General features: G+C 44.2%; 1 protein-coding gene across 1 annotated transcript in view; it reads right to left on the reverse strand.

Moving 5' to 3' along the window:
* The window catches only part of LOC102561740 (neuronal acetylcholine receptor subunit alpha-7), a 167998-nt gene extending 147578 nt beyond the window's left edge, over window positions 1–20420 (reverse strand). The window contains exon 1 of the mRNA XM_006276962.3: window positions 19796–20420. Coding sequence (XP_006277024.1) covers window positions 19796–19874 — 79 coding nt within the window. The 5' untranslated portion in view covers window positions 19875–20420. The remainder of the gene's footprint in view (window positions 1–19795) is intronic.
* Window positions 20421–21866: the final 1446 nt, after the last annotated feature.

Raw genomic sequence — 21866 nt, forward strand, 5'->3', positions numbered from 1 at the left:
AGGATGGGAAGAGAGGCCCCAGCTTGGCGCAGAATGGTGTGACACAGAAGCAAAACAACATACCAGAAAGATAATGCAGATTCTTTTGTTACATAATATAAAGATTGACTTTTTTAAGTGCCCCTGCTGGAATGATGCAGATGTGTTAATGCCAAGAAATGCGCAGCGCAAACAGAAAAAGTACGTAACGGTGTCATTTCTTTGTTGCTTCCCTACTGAATATATCATCACTTTATAGACTAGGTTGTGTTGTTCTGAAATTATAGTTGCTTTAAAGGGAAGGTTAATTGTAAATTCGAAGCACAAATCACAAGAGCTCTCCCCAGAAATAATGTATTTTAAGCACAAGTGACTAAAATAAGAAGGGCTACATAGTGAATGCATACACATGTGAAATTAACTTTGGCACATATAACAAAGGAGTTATTCCTCCCAGGTGCCATGTTTACATGTGTGGCCAGGACTGCAGCATGTTGAGCTGGGTCAGAGTAGCCCTGGCTGGCAGGGAATTGGGGGACGGGCGGGGGGGCAGTGCAGGGTTGCTCCAACTAGGCTCAATGTGCTGCGGAGGGGCTGCCTGGGGCACTTGACAGCAGGCAGCCCCTGCACTGAAGCACCCTCGTGCCCCAGCCAGCCCTATTAGCATCTACCCCATGCATTGCTGTGCACTAGAAAACACTACTGCAAGATAATACTTGTATTTACAAGTACTAACCTGCAGCAGAATTAATTAGTTTACTGTGGCCGAATAGGGCCACACAAGTAGACATGGAGACTTACTGTGGAGCTAATTAGGCAGCTCTGCAGTAAGCATCCCATGTAGATGCACCCAGTAGGTTCAACCCAGCATGGGGTAACATAGGGGTTAAAGGTTATGCTCACAGGCAAACAATAAAGGGAGAAAGAGGAATTAAAAGGCACAAGTAAGGCAGAAAATATGTCTGGTCTGAGATTTGCTACAGAGAACTGATGAGACAAGAATGTGTATGATGGCTGCTCCAGAGAGCATAAGGTATAGAAGAGATGGCTTTCACCTGGGGTGCTCAGGTTGGGCACAGGCAGAAGTGCAGCTCCTCACTGTAACTACAAACGCTTTGCAGGAAGCCTTCTGAATTTACAACGACTCCCTGGACCAAACTGAAGTTCACTGGTGGTTCCAGGATGGGGGGGAATCTAGCTGCAGCCTGCAGCCCATTTCTCCTAGCAGTAGCTCCTGCTTCCTGCAGGCTACAAAGCTTTCAGAATGGGAGGGGCCAAAGGGAGCAAGTTCTAGGGGTTCCCCAGCCACCACTGGAGGGTGGGATAGGTGAATTGGAGCCTCCTTCCCACCTCAGGGGGCTCCAACATACCTACCCCACTCTCCAGCAGGGCCTGAAAAATTCCCTTGGCCCCCTTCCCCTCCTTCCATTCTGAAAACAGCTGGAGGCTGGCAGGCAGCACAGACAAAAGTTACAGAAGATGCTCTGTTTTCAAACATCTTCATCTGACCCCTCATTCAATGAGGAGTCAGATTTTGACCAGATCAGCCATTTTTTAAAGCTGTCTGCAGCCATGCACTTGTGTTTGGTCACAGCTATAAACAGCTTTCTGCAGCCAGATTGGGCAAAAATTGTTTCTTCTGGCTGTTCCCATTGTGGCAAGGGATGGAGACGATGTAAGTGGGGGAAAAGAGTCAGCCTGAAAGGGCAGTGGGGAGAGAACTAACACTGCTTTCTGAGGGGATTTATTTAGTTCTTCTTTCCCAGAAATGAGATCTGGGAAAGAAGAACTAACTAAATCCCCTTAGAAAGCAGTGTTTTGTAGTAGGTAGAAGACTGAATTGGGACTTGAGAAGCCTGTGTTCCCTCCCTGGCTGTATCACTGAGCAGCATGGGACAAGTCACTTCTGTGTCTCATTGGCCCTGCCTACCAAAGCAGGAGTGATGATACTGTGCTCTTGTAAAGCTTTTGGAGATCTCCATATGAGAAGAACTAGAACTTTGGGGGAGAAAAGAGAGTTCAGTTTTGAAACTGGTCCTAAAATGAATGCGTGGAGCTGGGAGATACGGGGAGCTCCCTGATGGGAAAAATTGATACAGCTGCAAGTCAACAAGAAGTACCATGTTGATTGTGAATAGGCTGGAATATGGAGAGAAGAGATTTGCTTTGTACTGACTCTGCCTTCTAGGAACATGTAAAGGGGTCAGAGCACAAAAGGAGCTGAGGAAGTAGTAGACATGGGCAAAGTGGTGGGGATAATAATAAATAGCTGTTGGGACCCAAGAGGGCTTGAGTTCCCAAAGTGAGGTCAGGGCCCAACTGTGCAAGGTGTTGTATAAACACATACCTGAGACAATCTGTGTCTCAAAGTGTTCACAGTCTGACCAGCAAAGGGTGGAAGACAGACTGGTATGCAGAGGGGTCATTTGCTCCAATTCACATAGGAAGCAGAGCCAAAAATCAAACCCAGATCTTGTAACTCAAGCAAATTAGTTACAAAATCACCCTTATTCTGCCTGCAGACACAACCTGCAGGTCAGATCCAGCCCATGGAGACATTTCATTTGTGTTTTGGGGCTCCTGGGGGGCCAGGAATTCAGGTGTGAAGGTTGTGCGAGCCGCGCCCCGATTCCACCTTTGTTGCCATGTGCGGCGGCGATTCCAATCTCATTCCCATTGCCATGTGCGAGCTGGGCCTGTCTTCGTTGCACACAGGCTGTGGCCAGCAGTCCGGGCACACGGGGCTGGAGAGAACCGCTGGGTGGTTTAGCGCACGCGAGTTAGAATTAGTTACGGAGGCGTAATGGTTGATTGAAAAGATTGTTTACTTACACCCAAAGATGGTATTGGTGTAGGCTGGACAGGTTTCCAGGCACAGCTCCCGCTTGGATCCTCACTAGAGGAACACGAAAAATCGATTGCTCCCACGGAGTTGTTCAGGCTCCGCGGGTCCGGTTCAGTTAGACTCGAAAAGTTTCCCCGGAGTTACTTAGGCTCCGCGGGTCCGAAGTTACAGGAAAGGGATACATCTGGGATTGCACTCGGCGACGGGGAGAGGCGAGAAGCGAAAGCTCCGTAGACTCGGTTCTACTGCCTGCTTAGGGGAGGCGCGTCGGGTCCGCGAGGGTCCGCAGCGCTTGGAGATCTTCACACAGAATCTCTCTCATCCTCCCTCCTCCGACTTGGGCGGAAACTACCCAAGCCTTTTGTACGGCTAGCAAGCCAATCGCTAGCCGCCACGTGTGCCTACATTAGGAATGGGCCAATAATGTGGCATGAATCCTAATACAAATGGCGGGAACTTCTTTGCAGCATGTATCACCATGATGCAAAAGAAATGCACCCTGCAAAGAAGCTGCAATCTGGCGGGAAATCCCTGTTGCACCAGAGTTCTCTCTTGCAGCAGAGAACTCTACCGTGCAAAGAAAGTGACAAATTGGCGGGAAATAATTTAGCGGTGCCGAAGCACACACAAACAAAAATCACACCTTTGGGTTGTGACAAAGGTAAGTGGGGACTGAGGTCCACCACTAAAATCTGGAATATGGAGACCCATTAGGGGGGTGCATTTCAATTGTGGGGGTGCAGGGGCAAGTGATGTCTATATTAACTGCTGCGTTGCTGCCACTCACCCAGTAGGACAGGCAAATTGAACACCCCCACTTTATGCAAATAATGTTTTATCTTTCACCAAAGAAATCATAGGCCCACCTCCTCCAAGCTCTTTCAGAAAGCTCTCCTGGCAATAGTCATGTTAATAAAAGCTGAACTACTTTACATCTTACTGATACAAAACAAAGTACTTGCAGAAAACAGTGAAATTAGTCCCAGCATCCCTGAAATCTGGAAGAACTGTCAGCCGTGTCAAGGTATAGTGTGGGTCACGTTAGAAGAAAAAAAATTCATGGGAGCTTTATCTTTAACTGCAGAGCCTGAGTAACATAGCACTTTTGAAAATCTCCCTTTTATGATCAGATCAGCCACAACCATTTATTTCTTCTGTTTATCCATGTCTTCCAGTGCTACTGTGGGCTTTAGACAGGGGTGATTGTCCCAGAAACAGCTATTTTACTGAAATGAAACGTATTTCCTCTTACGAAGCATGCGCTTTTCTGCCTACGATATAGTCATTGGGCTAGAGAAATATGCTCTACTGGGTTTAAATGGAGTCACACCTTTTACTTTCAAAGTCTCTGCAGTGTACACTTTAAGTTATCTAGCCTGTAACCCTTTCACTGCTGGGTCACAGTGGATAAATGGAAGGGACTATATGTCCTTTGCAACATCAGGTTTGATTGTGCTGTGGCCATCAAAGCAGTCTGCTCACCCTTTTCTCCTGAATGTTGAAGAACTGGACATGAGATGGTCTTCTAATGTGGGACATGAAATGAGGTCCTCTGTTATACAAAGATGGTATAAAGCCTTTTTGGATGAAATGCTGCTTTGATGTAAGCAGGTGCAATTGAGCTTCCTTTGTCTAATTTGGCCCTTAGTCCAGGCTCTGCATCTTCAATAAAGACAATGGACAGAGGTCCTAAATCTGAAATCCTGCCAGCGCAAGTGACCGCTGTCAATAGGGGCTACTTCAATGGGGAAGAAAATCTGCTTTTTCCATATTTAAGATTCCAGGGAGGGAGTCAGTGTCATAGTGAAGTTGAATGCTGCTTTTAAAATTCTCTTTTTGATAGGGAAAGGAGTGACCAGCTCCATCTGATCAAATTATAGTGGCAATTGATCAAAAGAGGACCCTTAGGAACCTGATCCAGAGCCCTTGGAGGTATTGTTAGAAGTACTGTACTTTATTCTGGCAGATTTTGATCAGCCTTGCCTCTCCAAATATCATGTCTGAATACTGGCCATAACCTTAAGCATAGCCTGTTTTCTAAGTCTGCCCTGGATGTCAGCAAGGCTTCAGTGACACTTTCAAAGCATCCCTTTGTGCCTGTCTGCATTTGTCTATCAGCTTTCAAGTGGTTAGATGTAGTTTTCTCTGTGGGTACAATATCGGCAGCATTGGGCTTTGGTTTGGCCTCCCCCCACTGTTCCAGCTGAGAGAATAATTAAATGTGAAAACCAAAGCCACCTTTGCTCCTGCAGCATGGCAAGAGTCATGTTGACTTTGACTTATCCAGTCCAAAAGCAGAAATGGGAAGCTAGGAAGAGGAGAGCTTTTGGGCAGTGTTGATGCAAGGAGTCAGCTTCTGATTTTGCTTTACGCTGGTTTTATGTCTCTGATTTAATTTAGAAGGGGTGACTCCTGATCTACAACACTGTAAATGAGAACAGAATTCACGGGTCCCCTCCAGGGCCTGTCCCTCATCTGGCACTATATTGCTGTGAATCAGAAACACAGCTATGGAAGCAACATTGTTACAGTGGCGTAAACAGATCTGCATCAGGAGTGAAAGTGCAGACTCTCTCAAGGTGAAGAAATCTCTTTTTCAGGTTTCTGAACTGACCTTCTCAGATGGGAGTCCCCCAGCAGGCAGGCTTCCTTTCAACTGTCCCATTTCCAGGACCTGTGTCAGTTAGCTTTGAACCTGGTTTCTGCCTTGGCATGAAGGGTGGGGATAGAAGGTGACTTCTGAAAGCCTGATAGTGCAAGGGGCTGCTGTCAACAGAGGCTACTTCAATGGAGAAAGGAAGAGAGTTACCTGGGGCAGATGGCTTGAACTTGTCCCTATTTCTGTAGATAAGATGGGGGAGGGAGGGAAAGAGAGGGTTGGTATAACCTTCATTTACACTTCTTAGGGCTGGGAGCACGTCTCCAGGATTGCTGCCAGGCACGTGTCTGCATATGCACCCAGAATCATAGCATATTGAGCTGCAACAAAGCAGCCCCAACTAGCAGGGGACTCCGGGGGTTAGCCTGCCAGCCTGTGGCTGCTACCCCTGTCTTAGTGTGCTGCAGAGGGGCTGGCTGAGACACAAGGGTGCTTCAGCATGGGGCTAGCCAGGAGGCAGCCCCCACACTGATGCACCCTCATGCCCCAGCCAGCCTCCTCTAGCATCTATGTGTGCATCGCTGCTGCGGAGTAAATTAATTTACTTCACCCTAATAGGGGTGCATGTGTAAACATGAGACATTTACTGCATAGCTAATTAGTCAACTGCAGTAAACGTCTTGTGTAGATGTGCCCTCTTTTTACTGACCTATGCACAATAACCAGGATCTGATAATTAGACAGGGTCTAAGACCTTCAAACCTGCACTAATGGATTTGTGTTTAATTTGCCTGGAAATCAGCTGTCTGAATATTTTAGGCAGCTTTGAAAATATCAGCCTTGTGTGATAACAGGCTAAATGGCTCTGAAGTTCTTGCCAGCCGAGGTGTTCCTGATTCGTATACCTTAGAGGAGGGGTAGGCAATGTATTTTGGCCAGAGTGCCAAAAAAAACACAATGTCTACCTTGGAAGTTGCTGACCCCTGCCTTAGAGACACTGTTTTTACCTAGCCAAATGAGAGGTCCAGTTTTGACCAAGAATAAGTCTATTGAAGCCAATGGAGCTGTGTCAGTATTAAATCAGGTGGATCTCCACAATTTTTGCTCCCTTCCTCACCTTCACATTACTAAAATGATGCGGACCTGAAGTAGTCCTTATCCTTATGAATCCATATCATTTAATGGATGCTATGGAGCATGCACTGAAGAGGTAACAACTGAGGCAGGTCAGCTCACTTGGTTAGAAATAAATCTAAATTCACCTGGCTCCTTATAGGAAGATCTTGTTTTTAAGACATGGCAAGACCAAGGAGTGTTAGACTGTTGTAAATGTTGAGCTTTCCAAAGTCAATTTGCAGGACTTCATTGCACAACTCCTAATAAAATACTCCAGTCAGCTTTGGAGGTGCCCACTAAAATCTTTTCCTAAAATTAAGTGTTCTTCTTTTTAACTGCTTGAGGGTTTCAACCAAAATCAGAATTGTGTTGTGCTAGGCACTGGGTGAGTTGACATTGCAATCGACATATGCAAGCAATGGGAGGAGAAACAGATGCAGTGACATGTCCAGGGATATGCAGCATGTCTGTAGCAGAGCTGGGAACACAGATGACTATTTTATCTTCTTCAGTGAGCTACGCAGTATACTGGCCAGCTTCTGAAAGTGTGCTTAATAACACATAACCCCCCAAATTTAAACAGCTTACCAGTAAGCTAGTGAAAATGCTCATGTATAGTTTGTACTGTTCAGTGAAACCCTGTCAACACCTTCCACGCCAATATTATCACCATGCTATCAATATGGAGCAGTAAACAGTAGCCTTAACAATCTAGCTGGGGCATTTGCCTTCCCTGATATGCCAGAGATGCCTCCCAACTACTGCATTGGGACCAGGGGAATCAATGGCAAACTACTTTCCCATGGGAAAGCAGCATTTGACTTTGGGAATAAATACTTATTACTATCTGATTGGATTTAAAGGGCCACATTTACACCTAGGTAAATGAGCACAATTCCACACTGCTGAATGGAGTTGCACCCAATTGCTCCAGTGCTGAATTTGGCCCAGTGCCTGCCTGACTTGCTTTTCTGCACTGAGGAGAATGCTTGGATTTTTTCCTGGCATCCTTTGCTTTGTGGGATTTCTTATGCAGCTTCTATAACTGCTTGAAGCCATGAGTAGAAGGTGTTGTATACAAAGCTGCTATTCTGGTTTTTTCTTCTCTTAAGAAAACACATGCTAGTAGCTGTGCTGTCTTTCTTGGGTTTCTGTATCCTCTTTTTGTGTTTCCATATACTCTTCTTCAGGCTAAATATCAATGTGCTAATGACTTTTTTTTAACATGGTCACAAAACATTCAAGGGGAAATAATCTGTCATCTTGTCACACACCTTCCCTGAACCTTCCAGCTCACAGGCAGAAAATTCCCCTTCCTTCAAAAGGCCAAAGGAGCTGCCAAAAGGTATTAAATGTATTTCTTGATGCTTTCCTAGACTTGCATTACTGTTTGGGTTTCAATTTTGGTTTTTTTTCTTTTAAACAATATCCTTGGCTGTGTAAACTAGGGTGACTTGTATAATGTCCTTTTTAATTAAGGCATTGCTAGATGCTTCACCTTCTATTGAAATAGAAGATGAACTTGAAAACAAAGAGCTTTTTCCAAAAAATAGCTCTATTCCTTTTTTGCTTATAAATGCATAATTTGTTCAAATAGGGTAACTTTATTTGGGTCCCTAGAAGGGCACCACTTTGTCAGTGCCCTTTCACTCAGTCTGATTCATGGCTGTGAGAAGCATGTATATGAATGGCTGTTCCCTGAAAGAGGTGAAAAGCAGGGAACCAATATTTAAACTAAAATGTTTGTTTTTTAAAAAACAAAAGCTAATGTTGGTTGGTTTGAGTGCCAAAATGTAGACCCATAAATCCCACAGTTAGATACCTAAATGCAAACAGCCTGACTCTTGTTCAAAGGTGCCTTGTATAGGGCTCCAGGGAGTCACCGGTCTTGCAAACTCTCTCAAGCGTTCTTAGAGGGTTAGGTGAGACCGGTCACGTCCAGATGGTCTGCATGCATGCTGTCAGAACACTGTCTGTGATGCTGCACCTTTAACAACCTTGTCGTTACAAGAAAAAGACTGCAGGCTCCTGTTCTTACTAACAAAAGCGCGTCCAGGTTTATTGTCCACAAACAAGCCTAGATGCCAGCATCTGTGGTCAGCTGGTGCATAATGCTAACTAGGTTATTTGCCGTCATGGTATAGGTGAGACAACCCCTAAGCCCAATGTAATGTATTAAGGGGCACTCAAAACAACATGTTTACAGCATGCACATCCTAGACCTCACCAATTACTGAAAAAAAAAACCTTTAGGTGATACCATCCATGTCCTGTTTCTCACCAATTAGTGCATCCTTCCCATCAGACAGGGACACCTGTCTGCCAGGTCACTCAAACCTTTGTTTTTGTGTCCTGTACCAGTCTCTATTCACTATCAGTTGTCCTTGCAAGGTGCCTGTAAGGACTAGCAAGCTACTTGCAAGCCATACATGGACTCCCTAGATCCATTCCAGTAAGACCTACTTCAGTCCATGCTGTTACGAGGGCCTCTGTGTGATTTGTACATGCACTGATCAATGCTTGTATTAATGTGTACTTCAGTGAGGCCTATACCTGGGAAAGCTCAGGGCCAAACTCTCTCAGAATTCATCTCCTGCATGCTGTTTGTCTGTGTGTAGGTAAACACCTACACGTGATTCACAAGATAAACCCATAAATTTTAAAAAGGAGTCCATTGTGTCAAAAACATTCAGACCTGTTGAGGTCTTACTGAGTTCCTTGCAACAGGCAAATTGCTCTATTATTTTTCACTGTCCAAAAACAAGTGAAAGCTAAGAGCTGGTATTTTTATTTTGTTGGGTGTCTTAGGGGGTGTTTGACTTTAAAAAGGCTGAAAACCATATAGACCTTGGCCGGGTCCAGATGGGAGTGCCCATGTGGTATTTGGCACCTCTCAAGCAGCTACCCGAGTTACACCTTGATGTGGATTGGTATCTTTCCCTCTGCTGGCTGCTGTAAATGGATGCATAACCGGACCACATCCTCATCATCCTTTGTAACTGAACCATGTAACATCAGACCTGCTTGCCCCAGATGAGGAGGACTGTACACTTGGTTGTGCCACGTGGAAGCAGGTGCCCTCTGTGTCGGCACACACCTAATAAGCCATGGACTCAGATTCTCATTCAGGCAACCAGAAGCCTCAAAGCTGCTGTCAGGTTATGCTTGAAGATATCTCCCTGTGGAAATCTTGGGTCGCTTTATCAAAGGGTGGATATCTGAAGTCAGCTTCAGGGAGAGAAGATTTTCCATTGTCCTCTCTGCGGGCAGGAGGGCAGAGGGCATAAGTGGCCATTTCTGAACTTTGCTTACTTGGAAAACAAAGGGAGCCGAGCCTCCTGAGTCCCTGGCCATAGTCTTTTTGATTCAGTTCAAACTCGGAATGATCTAAACCTTTGTTTTACCTTGAGGATTGAAGTGAGCAGTATAGATTTGTTTTCCCTCAGTGTACTAGCTGACCTGGAACAATTATGTTGCCTTTGAAAGGCTCTGGCAAAATAATATGGATTCCCATAATCCCTTCCAGTCTCTCCTCTCTCTTTCTATGGCAATGCCTCCTATTTATTACTGTTTCCCCTTAGAACTAAGCCATTTTAAAGCAATACAAGGCATGAAATCAGATCCGTCTTACCACTAATGTAAGGAAAAGGAGTCACGCAATCAATTGCTTATCATTTTCTTCCAGCCTACTGGCTTAGGTGTGAGCCCAGGGTTGGAAGAGAACATCATTCCCAGAACATCAACTGGGCCTAGTATCTGCACCACTTCAAAATGTGGAAAATGCTTACCTAGTAGCTCACAGTTTCCTGCACACAGTGCACCCCACTGAACATAGCTGTACAGTACTGTCCATTGGTAGACTGTTGCAGATGGCTTCACACAGGGATGCTTTATTGTAGCAGACAACAGTGCTCAGCAATTCAATTCTGTTCTTGGCTACAAGTTTATGCATTTTTTAAATTAGACTAGGCAGGACTTATAGAGACTGAACATCCTGTGACAGCCATAACAGCTGCAGTGCAAATGATTTTATATTCCCTTTAATCACTTCCTGGAGATGGTGAGGCACTAACCCTGTATTATTAAAATCCCCAAGCTTATAATATGAAAACCCCTTTTTTTACCTTAACAGTCCCTTTAGGATATCTGCAGATACCCTATCCGTAATGATTGCAAGGTGGAAATCTGCATGTTCTGAGATTGCTTCAGTACTTTCTGAGCATGGCTGCATCCAATCACTTAATGGCACTTCATCACATATGCTGATAACAAGGGAACTGTTTTTCTTTTTTCCCATTGGGCCATGGAGACATTAAATACCACTTTTGTTTCCTGGAAGAGTACATGATTGCCACTCTCATCACACAGTGACCTAAGAAGCATCTCTCAGTCTCTCTCCCCTGTTCATCTAGCAATAGAAACAAATGCCTAGAGAAAATGAGGGTAACCCCAGACTCTGGAGAAGTTCAACCTCCTATCAGAAACCCCAAGAAGAAAAGGCCCAGGCCTTGTACTGCATCAGAACACTGACCTGCCTAAATGCTTCTAAACTGGGCTGATTGCTCCTTATCCATGGTCCAGCATCATTGAATTGGAGAAAAATAGGGCTGGAAGAGACCTCAAGAGATCATTTAATACAGTTCCCTGTTTAAGACAGAATCACTCCTAACTAAACTATCCCAGTCAAGTGTTTGTCTAATCTGCTTTTAAAAGCATTTCTGCAATGCCTCTGGGTAATCTGTTCCAATGCTTAATTACTCTCATAACTAGAAAGTTTTTCCCAACCTAAATTTCACTTGTTGCAGTCTGAAACCATTTCTCTCTGCCCTGTCCCCTGCAGCCACAGAAAGCAGTTTATCACCATCCTCTTTGTAACCACCCTTCAGGTAGTTGGGGATGGATTTCAAATCTGCTCCCCATCTCCCCCGATTTTGTCTTCTCCAGACTAAATAATCCCAAACTTAATAACCTGTCTTTAAGGTGCCACCCTGCCCAACCTTCCACATATCTTAACTGCCTCTCTAACTTTGTAAGTCATGTTTCCCCAACCTCTGAAATTTTTTGTTGCTCTCTGTTGGACTGTTTTTAATTTGTTCACATATTTTCTTGAAGCTTGGTACCCAAAACTGGACATAGTAAAGCCTCACCAGTGCTGAATAGAGTAGAAGAATCACTTTTTTGAGTTGCAGGTAACACTCTTGTTAATGCATCCCAGCATGCTGTTTGCTCTTTTGTAAAAAAAGCACACTACTGGCTCAAATTCAGCTTAGGGTCAGCCTCATGGAAGCTGTTTTGTCACCTGTGGGACAGACATTTCCCTGATAATTCAACAATCCACGTTGGTATCTGTGTGGTCAGCTTTTAACTGATGAGATGTTTCTCAAGAATCTCCCTTGCCCTTTTTTAACTATGTCCATACAGAGTCATTGGGAAAAGAGCTGCCCACACCTTCAGGCAGATGAAAATGAGTGAAACTTCAGTGCTGCCATGTTGTTTTATGATATCAGACAGATGACCTAGCCCAGGGCCACATCTGTAACTATCTCTGTAATATCAGGCAACCTCTTAGGCCAGCGAACATCATGACTATGAGATTTCATGAATCTATGAATCTATGAAATTCATAAGACAGCCTGTCAAGCTAAGGTCAGGGGGAAGCTACTCCTAGGATAGTATGGACCCCACCAGCAAGACCGGTGAACACAACGCAGGACGGAATAAGCCAATTGGCCTCAGAAGCCGGTATCCTGAATAGGAGTGAAATTGTGAGGCTCTACAGTGGCAGAGGAAGAGGTACATGGTCACGAGTTTGGGACAACTTATCGAGCTGGCATGAGGATGGGGTGTAGGGGTGGCGGAGCCCTGCTAGTGACCACCAAGACACCCGTGCCATGGAAGATCCTCAGGATAGCCACTCCCCCCACACTAAGAAACATTCAAGTTGTGGCAGGCGAGATAGGGGAAAGTTTCCCGCAGAGGGAACACCAGTACAGCATTTTTTGGGAGGCTGCAGGGCGTACACCTCTCCTTGCGCGAGCCAAAGCAGCACGTGACCGATTACTCGAGACCTGGTGGTCACAGAAGGCTCAAGAAGGACTTGGTGGATGCCTATAAGTACATGAGGGGTGTGCATCGGGAACTGGGGGAACTGGGGGATCGTCTTGCACAAAGCAAGACGATCCCGATGTGAGGGAAAAGAGGGAAAGGGGCCAGGAGGCTTCCTTGGCTGACCAGAGAAATCCAGGGCAGCCTAAGGGCCAAAAGGGGAGCACATAAAAAGTGGAAACAGGGAGAAATCACCAAAGACGAATATACCTCCTCTGCTAGCGCTTGTAGGGAGGCAGTTAGATGGGCCAAAGCTACCATGGAGCTGAGGATGGCATCCCAAGTAAAGGACAACAAGAAATTGTTTTTTAGATATATAGGGAGTAAAAGGAAGGCCCAGGGAGGAATAGGACTCCTGCTAAATGGGCAGAAACAATTGGTGACGGACAGGGGGGACAAGGCTGAACTCCTCAATGAGTTCTTTGCCTCAGTGTTCCTAAGCGAGGGGCACGACAAATCTCACACTGGGGTTGTAGAGAGGCAGCAGCAAGGTGCCAGACTTCCATGCGTAGACCCTGAGATGGTGCAGAGTCACTTGGAAGAACTGGATGCCTTTAAGTCGGCAGGCCCGGATGAGCTCCATCCGAGGGTGCTGAAGGCACTGGCCGACATCATAGCAGAGCCACTGGCGGGAATATTTGAACGCTCGTGGCGCATGGGCCAAGTCCCGGAGGACTGGAAAAGGGCCAATGTGGTCCCCATTTTCAAGAAGGGGAGGAAGGAGGACCCAGGCAACTATAGGCCAGTCAGTCTCACCTCCATCCTTGGCAAAGTCTTTGAAAAAATTATCAAGGCTCACATTTGCGAGAGCTCGGCAGGACAAATTATGCAGAGGGGAAACCAGCACGGCTTCGTGGCAGGTAAATTGTGCCTGACTAATCTGGTCTCTTTTTATGACCAGGTTACGAAACGCCTGGACACAGGAGGAGGGGTGGATGTCGTGTACTTAGACTTCAGGAAGGCCTTCGATACGGTATCCCACCCCATACTGGTGAACAAGTTAAGAGGCTGTGACTTGGATGACTACACAGTCCAGTGGGTGGTGAATTGGCTAGAGGGTCGTACCCAGAGTGTCGTGGTGGATGGGTCGGTTTCGACCTGGAAGGGTGTGGGCAGTGGGGTCCCGCAGGGCTCGGTCCTGGGACCGATACTCTTTAATGTCTTCATCAGCGACTTGGATGAGGGAGTGAATGTACTCTGTCCAAGTTTGCAGATGACACAAAGCTATGGGGAGAAGTGGACACGCCGGAGGGCAGGGAATAGCTGCAAGCAGACCTGGACAGGCTGGACAAGTGGGCAGAAAATAACAGAATGCAGTTCAACAAGGAGAAATGCAAAATGCTGCACCTAGGGAGGAAAAATGTCTGGCACACCTACAGCCTAGGGAATGACCTGCTGGGTGGCATGGAAGTGGAAAGGGACCTTGGAGTCCTAGTGGACTCCAAGATGAACATGAGTCGGCAGTGTGACGAAGCCATCAGAAAAGCCAATGGCACTTTATCGTGCATCAGCAGATGCATGACGAAGAGATCCAAGGAAGTGATACTTCTCCTCTATCGGGCGCTGGTCAGACCGCAGTTGGAGTACTGCGTGCAATTCTGGGTGCCGCACTTCAAGAGGGATGCGGATAACCTGGAGAGGGTCCAGAGAAGGGCCACTCGTATGGTTAAGGGCCTGCAGACCAAGCCCTACGAGGAGAGACTAGAGAACCTGGACCTTTTCAGCCTCCACAAGAGGAGGTTGAGAGGCAACCTTGTGGCTGCCTATAAGTTCATCGCGGGGGCACAGAAGGGAATTGGTGAGGATATATTCACCAAGGCGTCCCCAGGGGTTACAAGAAACAATGGCCACAAGCTAACAGAGAGCAGATTTAGACTGGACATTAGAAAGAACTTCTTCACAGTTCGAGTGGCCAAGGTCTGGAACGGGCTCCCAAGGGAGGTGGTGCTCTCCCCTACCCTGGGGGTCTTCAAGAGGAGGTTAGATAGGCATCTAGCTGGGGTCATCTAGACCCAGCACTCTTTCCTGCTTATGCAGGGGGTCGGACTCGATGATCTATTGAGGTCCCTTCCGACCCTAACATCTATGAATCTATGAATCTATTAGTGACTGATTACATTGCATGGTTCACTGAAATGAAAATTAAATCTCAAGAGGCAAATGTGTATGGCTGCTTCTCAATTACAACAGTGAGCAGTGACTTTACAAAAAAACAATCCAGGGATCTTCCTGCAGATAGGATTCTTTGTATTTGTTGGTACAAGCTTCCTGCACCAAAGCACTTTTGATACACCTTGACATGGTGCAACAGCTGCTGTTCCAAACCCATGGGGCTTTGAAAATAGCTTTTCCCACCTCTACATATTTTAAGATAGCAGTGAATGCTATTCAGAATTTTTCCCCTTGAGATTTTACCAGACTCCTCACTGAAGCAGCTAGAGGGTGATAGAGAATTTGACCCCAAATCTTCAGACTAGGAACATGAACGATCCCAGGGACTCAAATTCAGCTGAATTCCTAATTACAAACATTGCCAATTTATAAAGTTCAGTGGTACAGCACCTCCAAAATCCATCTGGACTCTATCATTCAAATAGTTTTCCATAGTTCTAACATGAAAGTTCAGAACATTTACCAGATATAAATCAACAAAGCTTTGTGGACTGTACTGGAATAATGCCAATTTGCACCATACATTTCAATGAAGTGACACCAATTTACATCAGATGAGAATTTGGTCCAAAGTTTAGAATAGAATTTGAATGCATGGGACCAGATGTTAAAATTGCTTACACTTTTATAAATCTCCAACCTCCACTGGAGATATAAATAGTGTAATTAGTGGGGATGTAAACCAGTGTAATTTGGGAGTAGAAGCTGGCCTTTGGTGGTAGTTTTCTTTGGTAACCATTAAATGAGAGTTGTATCTGCTTACTCTGAATTAGGTTTCTATGGAATACCAAACCACTGCAAATTACACTTTGTGTGCTTATGAAAAGGCAAAGCCAGTGATGATTTTGTGCCCCCCCCCCCCCCAGATTCACAGCTGGATCATGCAAAAAACAGTATCTGTTAATGCCATGGATTAAGCACAAAAGGAGTGTAATTTACATTAATTCTGTTATGTGGGAACCAAATTGTATAAAGCGGAGCTCCACCAATTTAAATCAGCTGAAGATCTGACCACAACTGGTTCAGGCTGCGCTATTCTGTTGCTCAAAAAAAAAAAGAAAAGCAGAATTAATTTACAACTGAAATCTGGTTTGGGGACAATTTATGACTGATATGTAAACTCATCACTGCTGAAGTTGGCCCAGAAAGTCCAGTCCCTGCCCCTCCTCATACAATAATTTTATAGGCTTTCAACTCTGTTTATGTCAATGTATCTACTCCTGATTCAACTCAGTGTTTGAGTGAGTGAAGAGTCATGTTCATGGGATTTGGAGGGAGAGTTCTGCCTTTGGCTCTGATGAGCTTTAGTAGATTTGGTGAGAGAAAACCTGGAGTTTCCACCCTATTTCATCCTCTAACACTCTGCGTAGACACATGTTTTCCATTAACACCATTGATTTGCTCAGTGAAAAAACACACTTTTATAAAGACCCTGATTCAGTAAGGCATTTAATGTGCTTTAAAATAATATAAATGGGACTCACACATATGCCTAAATGTTTTGCTGTAGATTTCTGCCTATGTGTCTACAGGCTAGATCCAGATTGATCCAACAAGCATATAAACAGGACTATGACAGAGCTGAGGTGTGCACTTTCTAAAGTGCAATCCAGAATGGCTCTGCTCCTACAGCCACAAAATTCACTTAGTCTTTCATTGCAGAATACAAAGTTCCCAAGGCATCTAGGCTAAGTACAGACAGTCAAAATGCCAGAGGCTGAATCGATTCAATCTTTGCAGACCAGTCTAAACTGCTTAGACTGAACTGAGAAGCTAGTAAACAGACAGAAGCAAGCGGCCCAGTGCTGTTAGCTGTTTTCTCTCCAACTAAAAACAGACCTCTGCTTTCTCCCAGAATGAAGCCTTTTCTCCTGGGATTGTAGGCTAAAAGCAGATCACCAGTTGAGTGCGGTGCTGGTTGGTCTAGGATGCATCAAAACAGATGGCCAAAGTGTTTATACAGAAGGTTTAAATGACAATTAACTCAAATTAGTTGAGTTAATTGTTCTGACTGAGGCAAAGTGTTTATTCCAATACTTCACAAATATTTAATGTGGGACAGTGGGCTTGTCCTTCTGTAATGTCTGGGCTTCACTGTGGGATGCAGTGTCTGTTTTTAGCTCTACTGACCTACAAGCCCATTGTTCCACTTGAAGTATCTGTGAAATACCTGAGAAGTACTGAGATAACACTTTTCCCTCAAGACAATGTTGTGGGGGCTGCTAATTGGTGTTAATTGCCATTCCAGGTCAGTATGTAAAAGACTGCCCCAGACCTGTTTTGATGCTAAAGCCTAGACCCAGGATAAATTCATTTGTTTTTAGCTTGTTATTCTTCCTCCCAGGGGTTCCTTGGGGCTGAAGTGACAACAGCTTCACTTATCAGTCTTCCCTAGGTTTGACTAATATGTAACACTATACTAGTACACATGTCCCCTCTGTCAGGTTTGCAAAGGGTCGACCAATTAGTTGTATTAAGCAGGGAAGAGGGATTATTTTGCAGTAGTAACAATTATAACATGCTTCTGAAAAGAGGAATAATGATGTTGTTTGTCCAAAAAAATGCCGTAGCGATCAAAGCTGTTAAAAGTTTAGAATCCATCTGTTTAGAGGTCACAATCATCAAGGCACTTTCACAAGAGGTTTTATAATGGCAATAGAATAACATTTTTTAAGCAGTCAGTTTCATGCAGAGTTTTAGGAAGGATGACCCAAGAATTTCTTTCCTGTCCTGCCACAGTACAGCCTGGGAAAGGATTTGCAGTAAGTAAGATATCATGAACAATTATTTTGGTGTATTGTTACATTGGTAAAAAGTGGTGTTAGGGTGAATTTGTCGTGCCTTCCATATGGAAGCAACGTGCAATCGTTAAGGAATCAATCTGAAGTAGACATTAGAAGGGCTCCTGCACCGGTAAAGCTCTAGAAGATGTGATCTTTATATTTCTAAAATTAATAATGATTGTTTGTTGGCCTGGTAAATGCTAATGACCTGCAGAGCATACAATGACTAATTCTCACTATTCAGTTTAGGACTGGGTTGTGGCTGTGGACTCTTGTGATTTTATACTAATGGCCATTTAATAAAAATAATAAATTAATAATAATAATAGAAGCACTTCTGCTCTCTGCATAAATAACAAGATCTTTGTGTGTGATATCTTTTATTAGATTGATTGCCTGGTTTGGATAAAGTTATACAAGCTTTCAAATGCAAGGCATTCTGCAGCAGGTCTGAGCTGATGAAGAATGCCATGTATTTGAAAGCTTGTCTAGCTTTGTCCCAACCATGCAGTTGGTCCAGTAAAAGATACCACCCACAAAGATTCTTGCCTCTTGCTTAATTCCTGGACTATCACGGCTACAACATCACACCAATGCTTGTTAAATATTGAAGTAATGACTAATTCATTAGGGGAATTACTGTTTTTTAACAGGACAGCACTTCAGTGACTCAGTGGAAATGATGCAAAAATTGTGTTATTCAGTAACCAGCTCACAGCCTCATTTGTTCAGTGCTTTTAAGTAGCGTACCAGGGTCTTGCAAAAAAAGTAGCAGGCTTCTTGTGCTAGCTGGATGGTAAAGTACAACACTTATTGCCATGTTACCCCTAGTTCCACTACTCACACTTTCAATTAAATTTATATATGTTTTGTAAAGTCAAACACTTTGGACATATCTATGTATACATTAATGCACTATTGTTACAGCGCATTAAGTTTAGTATCTGTAATAACAATAACTAAACATGCAGTAGTGCCAGTGCACTGTCTTTTAGCGATGCTAATGTGCAGTAGACTAATTCTATTTCATATTAGCGCAGTTTTTGCTGTGACATGCTAATGCACATTAGAATTGGTCTACTGTGCATTTAGCATCTTGTGTAGACATGCCCACTGGTAAAAAAATATTCTGGCATAAGAAGCATGTCCTATATAGTGCTATATCATTTAGGAACCAGTTACTACACAGGTCTGATATAAAATGTATGGGTCATATCAGTCAATTTGTTGTAAAGTAGCAATCCCCAAGATTTCTGCCTGGAAACTGATGAGATGGTTCCATAGGTCTAAAACACTGCTCAGGGGAATACTACATTTTTCAATGTGTTCAGAGCAAGGGCAGTTGGCAAAAATAATTAGGACAAGCATGCAAAGTGTTATGCATGAGTCAGGTTCATTTGCAAAGGAATTAGAAAACTTCTCATACAGATACTATATATTTCTTAGGATATTTACAATTTTAGCTCTCCTCCTTTTTATCACAAGTCTTACCTTACCAATTAGTTTCTAAAAGAATCATACATTTCTGTACAATTCAATAATATGGTGTAATAATGTTAGAGAGTGAATCTAAAATGTATTTAATGCTTAAATAAATTTGCACATTATTTGAATAGATACTTACAACTTTGTACCTGTCACTGGCTGAAAAGACTGATATTATATGAGATGAAAAGATAAAAATAAAATGGAGAAAAATACTGAATCAGATAGTTAATCTCTTTTATATGTACTATAATACAATTATGCATAGGAATTTCAAAACTGTTTACTTCCTTCGAACCTTAGTTTTTTACTATTTGAATACAATCTTAGCTCTTTTTCCTTACATTTATAAGGTTCCAATAAGCATACTACTGAGTCATCAGTTAAAACATCTCCTTCCTATTAAATAACAGTGGCATAGCCTCTTATAAGAGGAAAAGAATAGTAATTGAAAACATTGAGAATTATTAAAATTCCAAGGGTGACATTACTGTTATTTTCATAAAAATTTCCCTTATAAGAGGTAAAGGCACCCAAAGTGTGAAATCAGTGAGAACTTAGTCACAGTTTTTGTCCTGTTGAAAACTTCCATTGACTTCAAGGGGACCAGTATTTGCCCTGAAAAAGTTTAAACCAAAGAGAAAGACAGATGAATTTTGGGCAGGGGGGAAATCAGAGTGTTGTTATAAAAACAGGCAAAACAGAACTTACCTTTAATGAAGGATACGAACAGAGATGCCCAGAGATACAAGCCAGAGTAAGCAAATCCCAAACACTTCTCAGTAAGCATTGTCAAGAGGGAAACAGTACCACTTCTAAGCAGAAGGCAAACCTGAACTAAGTCGTTGCAACAGTGCCAAATTAAAGATGGAGTCAATGATTAAAAGTAAAAATAAGCCATCCAAGCAATTTCTCACAAACAGAAAAAAGTACATTTGCCCAGATATGTCCCTCTTGTCTCAGCATGCCAAGTTATTTTAATCCCGAGTAAGAAAATCCAAGTGCACTCCAGTGGTTTGCTATTTTTTTTCTTCCCAGGCACCATGCACCTTTTCTCACGCAGAAATAAATGCCAGAAAGAGACAGCACCAGAGCTATGTGTGTTTGGAAAGGGGAGGGGGAGAAAATGGCCAGTGCTGCCTGGGAGATATTTTGTACATCCCCACTATCTGTAACTAACTCAGAGACAGCATGTCTGCCTTGCTTCCTATAGTAATACTAGAGTGCCTCTAGAGCTGCTTTACAGGCAAGGCTATCTTCTGTTCCCTTTACCTGCCAATGTGAGTTCTAGCAGTGAACTATAGCATGCCACTGTCTGTAATTAAATGCATCCCCCTCCTCTCATTATGTGGAAGCTGAGGTGCTAGCAACACAGAAGCTAGGATGCTGGAGACCTGAGGAGTCTCCCACTCTCTTAAATATGTACCTTTGCATGTCAATACAGCCCTCCAGTCAAATATCTGTCCTAAGAGGCTCCACCTCCAAGCACCCCAGGCTAGCTTTCAACCAGAAGATTTTGCATGCATGCCACACACACCCCAGAGACTGATACCCTTCATCATTCTGCTTCTATTTTTTTTTACAACCATACACATTAAATCAAATACTAGGACCTGAATAAATTAAATGAAAGCCCCCTTTACTGGTGTCTTCTCTCTGCCCTGTCTTCCCCATCTCTTTCTTTTTCTTCAGAGATACAGTCAAGATATATTTTAACCCCCTAGGTTCACGTTCCTACATGCAGGCAGCACAGATGCTTCGCAAGCTCAGTGTTCTGTGCTGTGATCTCAGCAAAACACGGAAACCTTGTGTACCAGCCCTAGTCCAGCTGCTGTTTCTTTTCTGGCCAGGATTGGTACAATTAGTTTTTCATAGTCATCATCATTACTCGGTTCTCTTGGGCCACCTATTCCTATGTAATAACTTCTTGTGCTTCAGAGGTCAGTAACATTGCAGGACTTCAGGTTGAAGTGGCTTCCATTTTCCTACAGATCCCCTTGCTTACCTGGGAGGCATTCGTGTCATCTCATGTTTAGTAATTTTATTTCATCATCTTCTTTTCTAATGACTTCCTAAAGAAACTCCTGCTGTCATCACGTGTCCCCAACCAGGAGGCACTGGTGCTCGGTGCTGCGACTCAGAGGAGAGCCTGGTTAGCTGTGGTGTGACTGGTTCACAGCCACAGTTCAGCTGGAGAACCAGAACACATTTCACAGTTTCCTTCAAGGCCTCTCAGAAATTCAACCTGATGTCAATCTGGAAGGCTTTCCTTGGTAATGGGATCCAGGGAAGATTAAGAGGCTCAGTTCAAATTCAAGATGAAGGGTGCTCACCCAAGTGATTGAAAGGCACTTTGGATCCTACTGTAACTTTTGTGCTTTACACAAAGCACTTAAAGTTACAGCATGATCAAAATTAAGAGATGTTTGGCATTTGATGGTGGGGGCTCAGAGCCTCCATGCACTGGCTGAAGCCAAGCGGGAGGAGGCACTGTTGCCTCTATGCACTGGCCAAGAACAGGAGCGTGATGACAGCAGCCCTGCCTGGCTGTAGTGTTAGGAGCTGGGGAGGGGGAATCTGAGCCCCTCTGCCTTGTTGGCCCGGGGCCAGGCCAGGATCCCGGCATTAGCGTGTTGCCAGGATTACCTTCCTCCACCCCCTCCCTTTTCCAGCTACACAGGGAGGAGACTTTGTGGCAGCTTCAGGGGCATGGGACTGGGCTGTCTGCATGAGCACCCATCCAGTCTTGCAAAGGCACATGGGATGCGAGCAGAATCACCCA

Source organism: Alligator mississippiensis, chromosome 3, assembly GCF_030867095.1.
Source record: "Alligator mississippiensis isolate rAllMis1 chromosome 3, rAllMis1, whole genome shotgun sequence".
NCBI lineage: Eukaryota > Metazoa > Chordata > Crocodylia > Alligatoridae > Alligator > Alligator mississippiensis.